This window comes from Glycine soja, chromosome 9, assembly GCF_004193775.1.
Source record: "Glycine soja cultivar W05 chromosome 9, ASM419377v2, whole genome shotgun sequence".
NCBI lineage: Eukaryota > Viridiplantae > Streptophyta > Magnoliopsida > Fabales > Fabaceae > Glycine > Glycine soja.
This window is the reverse complement of record NC_041010.1, coordinates 2,820,865-2,828,300: the sequence shown is the minus strand read 5'-3', so window position 1 is coordinate 2,828,300 and position 7,436 is coordinate 2,820,865. Positions and strand designations below refer to the sequence as shown.

General features: G+C 32.8%; 1 protein-coding gene across 2 annotated transcripts; it reads left to right on the top strand.

Moving 5' to 3' along the window:
• Positions 1-623: 623 nt before the first annotated feature.
• Positions 624-5,783, top strand: LOC114425439 (probable prefoldin subunit 3). Of its 2 annotated transcripts, XM_028392367.1 has the most exons (6): positions 626-792; positions 2,082-2,139; positions 2,885-2,956; positions 4,104-4,223; positions 4,656-4,757; positions 5,352-5,783. In XM_028392367.1, exons 1-6 carry the CDS (start codon positions 656-658, stop codon positions 5,430-5,432), a joined length of 570 nt encoding a protein of 189 aa, XP_028248168.1. In that variant the 5' UTR covers positions 626-655; the 3' UTR covers positions 5,433-5,783. The 2 variants fall into 2 exon arrangements, with proteins under 2 accessions (XP_028248169.1, XP_028248168.1); XM_028392368.1 differs by lacking the exon at positions 4,656-4,757 and having other exon boundaries at positions 624-792.
• The last annotated feature ends 1,653 nt before the right edge of the window (positions 5,784-7,436 follow it).

The window sequence follows — 7,436 nt, the reverse complement described above, 5'->3', positions numbered from 1 at the left end:
TATAAGGTTCAATTTGTCAAATGAGATTTTTTTGTCCTTGTTCCAGAGAGTTTATTTCATAATCTTTATAAATATGGATAATATTTTAGATGAAAATTTAATCTAATAAGACACATTAGGGACATCTTAAAAGAAGAATGGTGATAACTTGTAATATTATATTTTTTATTATTCACATAATCTTTTTAAAGTTTTATTTTATGTTTTCAGTGGAGGATCTAGGACTTAAATTGTGGAGATATTAATAATAATATCATATTATATATATATATATATATATATATATATATATATATATATATATATATATATATATATATATATATACACACACACGCAAACTACAAGTATTTTTTTGGAAACTATTGTTAAAGCTAAAACAAATCTGCGCTAGTTTATCTACACGGTTGGTGGTCAGTGATAATGTATTAATGCAAAGGAATGGAGTGTAATAATTTTTATTTATTTTTATGGATATACTTTTACTCTTACAAAAAATCAAAATTAAAAGGGGGGGTGTGAAAATAACGGAGAACCAAACCCCGATTTGGGCTTAGTCGTGGCCCAATAAGAGTAGAGTTGGACCAAAACCAAAATTAAACGACAACTAATAAAGGGTCGTCGTGTGGAGAATTTTGGTGTGTGAGCGTCAACAATGGCTTCTTCGTCTTCAGAATCGGCGGTGTCGGAGCGAAGAGGAATACCAGGGGCTCAGTTCGTAGAGGATGTCCAAACTTACCTCACTCAATCGGGTCTCGATGTTGGTTCAGCCCTGGCTTTTCTCCAAGAGAGGTCTTCATCTTCACTTTCCCTTTTTACTTTCTCACTTTCGATATTCTCGAAACCTAAGGATCTGCTTGATATTTTCCTCTGGCTTTCTTAATAGTAGAAATCAGCTTCTTTTGTTTGTTCATAGTCTTTTCGGATTGCATCAGTGTGGTAATTATCTTCCCATTTGTGGTTTGAGTTAGTAGTTCCTAACTAGGTTTTTAATCTGCATTTAGTTGTAGTGCCTTGTAGAGTTTCCTTCATTAATGAGTATGGGAGTCGAGAGAATATGCAGAGATTTAAGTGTGGTTGACAAATGTATGGGGGTTTTGGGTGGTATAGGAGTAGTTTATGGTGTGAAGTTATGAGGTTTTCGAAAGAATGCGTGTAGAGTTACAGAAATTGTTGTGAATTTGTAAATGTTGGCAGTCGGTATTGTTAAAAGTGATGAAATGAGAAATGAAGATTTTTTATACAGAGGTAGGGACTAGGTGTGGATAACAATTTCAGCTGAATGTGAGCTGAAGTAGATCAATATGGCTGGTTTGTAGACTGCACAGTGTGATGCGGTGATTCTTTTGGATTGGGGAGAAAATTTGTACATGATTAACTGAATTATTGCCTGGAAATCTGGAGAGGCCAAATGATGTAAAATGAGTTATTCATGATGGATAATAAATTTGTTGGCTACTTCTGGATCTCTGTGATAAACTTCATACTACCTACTTGAAATTATGGTCTGTTGTTATTTTTGTTTGTGATATGAATAGCGGGGTTAATAAATGAGGCAGCTTTTGATGTGAATTTTAGGTTGCAATGATCTGATTCCTTTTCAAAACGTTGGAATGCATCAATGCATGATGCTTACATTGTCACTCATTAGATTCACTAAGTGTGCAATTTGTATAATTAAGTCATTCCTTATTTTTATGTTCATTAAATGGAATTTATCCATATGAGCCTCCTTTCATTGTTATCATTTCATGATAATAGTGTTTGACATGTGAATGGAATGGTATGGTTCTAATCTCCTTGGTTCTACCTTTTTAGTCATGCACCAATTTTCAACCATGTCAAGTTTTGTTCTATTTTTTAAATATATCAAACATGGAATAGGGACTATATGTCCGCATTCTAAATCGTCCACAAATGCTACCAATGTGTTAATTTTACTAAGAAAAACTAGGTTTCACAAGTTCTGTTGCATTGACCAGACACTTGCAAAACCAATGTGAATTTGTTTCTAGTTTTCATGGCAATTTCACTTTTATAAGTGTTTGTATGAATTGAGATCCATCATATTTATCTTACAGACTTCAGCAGTACAAGGTAGTAGAAATGAAGCTTCTTGCTCAGCAAAGGGATCTTCAGGTTTCATTTCCTTAAAAAATATCTAATAGATTTTACTTTATGATCTATCCTAGATAAGCCACAATGAGTCATACATATACTTTTATGTTATTATTGTTTTGCTGGTATTTTGATTGTGGGCTAAAAAGACAAGAGACCAAAAAAAAGTCTTATTATATTCCAAATTAGAATCAATAACATTTGAGTGAAATTTTAACTTGCAAAAGAGGAAGTTTGAATTTGAAAGTTTTATGCCTGTTTTGGGGCCTGCTGGACAGGATCAAGCAGGCTATTTGCTCTGTAACATATGACTATTATTTATCTTGGGACTCGTATCATGAGGTTTTACAATATAGTTTTCAAAAACATATGTAGGCTACAATCAGAACAATCATTTGGGTTCACGGCTGAGTTGAGTTGTATTTATGCTATGCAGGCTAATAGATTTAGACTCCAATCCAAAGTTTGTCTTGTCATATATTTTGAACTTTGGTCATTCCTAACTGTCTAGGCTTTATAAGTTGAAGTGGAAAATTGGTTTATAATGTAAAATCATCTTATTGATTCACTAGCAAATGCTAATTTTTAAATTTCAAGTAAAACAAGAAAAATATTTTGGTTGTCTTTTTATTCTATTTTAGTAAAAAAATGTTCAACATTAACTGATTCATCTAAAGTTACTATCTCTCTGAAGTGCTCATCAATTTTTCTTTACATATCTAATCAACCTATTGTAGTGACACTTTTTGTTTGTGGTGGTTTTCAGGCAAAGATACCAGATATTGAAAAGTGCTTAGACGTTGTTGCTACATTGAAAGCTAAGAAGGGTACTGGTGAGGTTCGTTTAGAGCCTGATTTTCTTAACAAATTTTTTTGGTAAATATTATTTTGGTAAAAGATGCTTAAAAGTTATTATCTTACAAAAATGTCTAGGTATTAGTGGTCAGATTAACTGTTATTAGACAGCTGAAATCTGAAATTTCATGCATCTTATTCTGTCAATACATATATAATTGTCCTGACTTGCCATATTTTGTGATGTTGATACATCCTCAAGACTTCCTGATTCCTCAATAATATGTGAGCAAAGCTCCAATTTTATGGCTTATGACCTTTGTTTAGATGTATCCTTTTTTCCTTGTTGGCAGCTAGCATGTAGTTTCCTCACCTGTATTTTATCTTCCATGAAAAGTTGATGACCCAGGTCCCCATGTTTAATTATTAGGCTTCATTGCTGCTGCTTATAGTTTTTATGTCAAGTTTACTGTATGAAAAAGTTCTTTCTGTCTGTTGGGATTTGTCTAAGATTTGTGTTCATCCCTCATAGCTTATAACATTGATACCATGGTGAATCTCTTTCCTGATATGGAACCAGTCCTAGTCCTAGATGCACTTGCAAGAGTATTCATTCATGTTTGTGCTTGCTCTTCATCGCCTTCATTTTGTATGCTCATACAACAGCAAATTTTAGTTCATTTTTGCTAGGTTTACTTATTTTGTGAGATTGTGTTCTGAATGCCTATATCTACCACTCTGTATGTCTGCACATAGGTGCACAAGAGTAAAGAGTCAGAATAATAAAGAATGAAGGTTAATAAATGCATGTTTGGTACCGCATTGTACAGCCACCTTCATTTTAACTCTTCTGTGTCCAATCCACTTTGACATGGTTTTGGAACACGGTTCCAAACAGGCTATATAAGTAGATTATTTCATAATCTTCCTTGTACCTAAAATATGTCTGTGTACTTCTTTTTATCTTGAATGAAGAGTTAATTCTCTAAAAAAATCACTCTCCCTCCACTACTGCCACCCCCTAAAAAAATCAGGCTCAGCTGTTGCTATCCGTCCCAAAAGATTTAATTTTGATCACTTGTTAAACTATATCAAGCCACCTTTCTAGTAATCTATTAAAATCTTTTACTGCAAGTGAAAAGCAAATGTTATGTTAGAAACTGAAGATTTATATTTGACCCTAAATACAGGAACTTATTGCTGATTTTGAGGTATCAGAAGGCATCTATTCACGAGCACGCATAGAAGAAACCAATTCCGTGTGTTTATGGCTGGGAGCTAATGTTATGCTGGAATATTCATTAGAAGAGGTACTTGTATGTTAGTATTTAGGTGTTATTTCTGTTTTTTTATTTCTTTTATTTTTCTCCCAGCCGAGAAAAATTCAAGTCCTACATTGGCTAGAAATAAGGCCAATATAGAGTATATAAGTGGAGGGCAACCCTCACCCTATGAGTTAGCTTTTGGGGTTGAGTTAGGCCCAGACTCACATTTTATTATGGTATTAGAGTCTATCCTAAATCCATTAAATGGGCCACCCACCATGTTATCCACGCATCAAGCCCAGTAGTGTTGGGTGGGAGGGGGTGTGTTGAGAAAATCTCAAGTCTCACATCGGCTAGAGATAAGGCCACAATAAAATATATAAGAGGCAGACAATCCTCACCCTATGAGCTAGTTTTTGGGATTGAGTTAGGTCCAAACCCATATTCTAAAACCCCCTATATATCTTTCTGTTGCAGGCTACTGGTCTTCTACAGAAGAACCTGGATAATGCTAGAGCCAGTTTGGAAGTTCTTATTGCTGATTTACAGTTTTTGAGGGACCAGGTGACAATTACTCAGGTCAGCTTGCTAACTATCAAGGGCTCCATACCCCTCTACATTTTCTACACCTTCCCATTGAAACGTCAAGGACATTGAACTTGTATAGCATGGTGAAAGGCATCAAGCCCTTGAGCCCTTTAATACCTTTAAGGGAAGTTCTTAGCAGGAGAGAGAGAGAGAGAGTATTATTTTCACTAGTTAACTTTTGGCAAAGAAAATGAAAATTTTTAAATTGGGAAAATGATGGAACGAAGATTATTTAAGTTGGACCTTCATATTGCTTTTTGGTTTTACTTTGATCTAAATTGAGTAAGGAAAAATACATTCACAAACAAACAATGAACATGCAAACAGTGGCACATTTTAATTCATTCCTTTGTTTTCTTAATAAGCAAGCATACAATAATGTCCACTCTGAATTTTCAACCGTCATTTTCATATCTACCATGCACATTATACGATGCATTTGAGACATTTCAACACTCCTTTTGGTATTTTGCATAAATGTTGTTGAGTACATGTATCAGTATTCAGCAATCACCCAATCTTTTCATAGGTTGTTCTGGAAAATAATTAGTTTTAGTTATTGATTGTTTACCTATATTTTATCAGGTTACAATTGCTCGTGTGTATAATTGGGATGTTCATCAACGGAGAGTTCAACAAGCTGTTGCTACAACTGCTCAAGACTAGTTAAAAAGGAGAGTTTATTCAAACCTAGATCCAAAATTGAAAACTCATACCTTTTGCTTAGAGTATGATTTTTATCTCTTGCCAATTTCTGATTTAGATAAATTGTGGGTTGCTCCCTTTCTCTAGTTCCGGTTTTACCACAGTAGACACTAGTAGGAGCTTTTTCGTATATTTATGTTATTATTGTCTTGGTCTCTTGTAAAATGCCCATATGTTAGGTTGATGGGAAAGTTTTGGTTTGGTGTGATCATATGGATATATTCTACTCTGCAACATTTTTTACTTGTTTAAGTTTTCTGTTGCTGTTGCTAATGTTAGTTGTCTCTGAGTAAGCTGAGTTTAAGTCCAAAATCTAGATGACAGAGATGATCATAAGGGCCCCACAGAAGCTTCAATTTTGTGAATGAAAAGGGACAAAACATCACTATCAATTGCTCTCTAGTAATGTCAGCTTCATCTTATCTATCCTCGAAAGAGTCGTAGATCTGGACGGTTTCTAATGAAATATTTAATTAACACTATTAGTCTAGGATGAGATGATGCCATGTTTATTTTATATGATCTAGTCAACTGGTCTACTGATACAGATTGTGAAAGTAACGGAATAATAGAAAACTGGGTAATTCAGGATCTAGTCTCCAAGTTCTGCTTGTTTGAATGGGATGAATGAGTTTGGTTGAGTGGCACTGTTGTTCATGTGCCAAAACAAGATGAGGTTGATACTCATACGGTTGGCTGTCTAATTAATATTTTGGGCATAGACTCTTCACATGGGGACCCATAACAACGATAGTGGGTATCATCTGCGTTCAAAACATACACGACCTAGGTAAAGTGTGAAGCAGAAAAGCCAATAATTAAAATGGGTTCTGCCCTTTCTTGGGAAATTCTTTTGAAGTATCTCAATCTAATAGCCTGTGTGAATGGACACATGTAAAGCTTTTTATTTGTTACCATAATATTGCTATTAATTTTTTTATTTAAGGGCTAAAAATGAAAAGTTGAAAAAGTTACGATAAAAAATATAATTAACATTATTTTCCATTCAGCCACGTAGATCTTAATTTCTCGTGTCCTATTTTTTTTTCTTCCTTTTACATGTGTACTAATACATTTCTATTTTTAGATATATTTTTAAACAAGCATAAAACTATAATTTAGAGAAAATAGTTATATATTGACAATATGAATAATTTTACACCTTATCAAATTAAAAATTACAATGCATTTTAAGCCAGTTAATTTTTATAATATTTATCTTTAAAATCATATCAATAGTAATTTTTTTGTTAATTTTATATTTGTGAAGAAGCAAAATAGAATATTTTTTTATCAAAAATATTATTAATACTTACTGAATGTGTTTTTTATTGTTTAATAGTAAAAAGTTTTCATACTAACAATGTATAGTCATTAAACTTATTATAATGACATGTTATATTATTTAATAAATTCAATTTATTAAATTTATAATTCTATGTAATTAAAACAATGAGAATATAGTATTGCGCAAAAAAAAAAAAAACAATGAGAATATAGTAAATCCAAATCAAATTCTTTTCTGTTTTTTATATGTCAAAATGAGGTGTTTTTAGGCACAGTTGCAGCGAAACATTTCAAAGTCAATTATTTTAATATGCATTTTATCTTTGCCTTAAAGAATAGCTATTTAAATTTTATTATCGTCAAAAGTAACTACTAACCAGTAATGATTTTATCCAGTATCAATATTTTTGGAAAGAAAAAAAAAATACTAGTCAGATTAAATTAATTTAAAACGGTGAAATGGGATAAAAACGCGCCTGCGGAATGGGACAGGTTCCAATGAGCAGGGAACGGGGATAGACAAATCAGCCTTCAATATTGCATGGCCATTTATTTAAAGGAGAGAAAAATTGGTCCGAAAAAAAAAGGAGAGAGAAAATAAATACTGTATTACTCATTCTCTAATAATATAATAATGAGTTCTTAAAAAAATAATAAACAATATTCATAGCTAAACAA

Coding starts and splice junctions, on each gene's coding strand:
- LOC114425439 (XM_028392367.1), top strand. CDS start 656: ATGGCTTCTTCGTCTTCAGAATCGGCGGTGTCGGAGCGAAGAGGAATA. Junction 793..2,081: donor CTGGCTTTTCTCCAAGAGAG/GTCTTCATCTTC, acceptor TTTATCTTACAG/ACTTCAGCAGTACAAGGTAG. Junction 4,224..4,655: donor TGGAATATTCATTAGAAGAG/GTACTTGTATGT, acceptor TTTCTGTTGCAG/GCTACTGGTCTTCTACAGAA.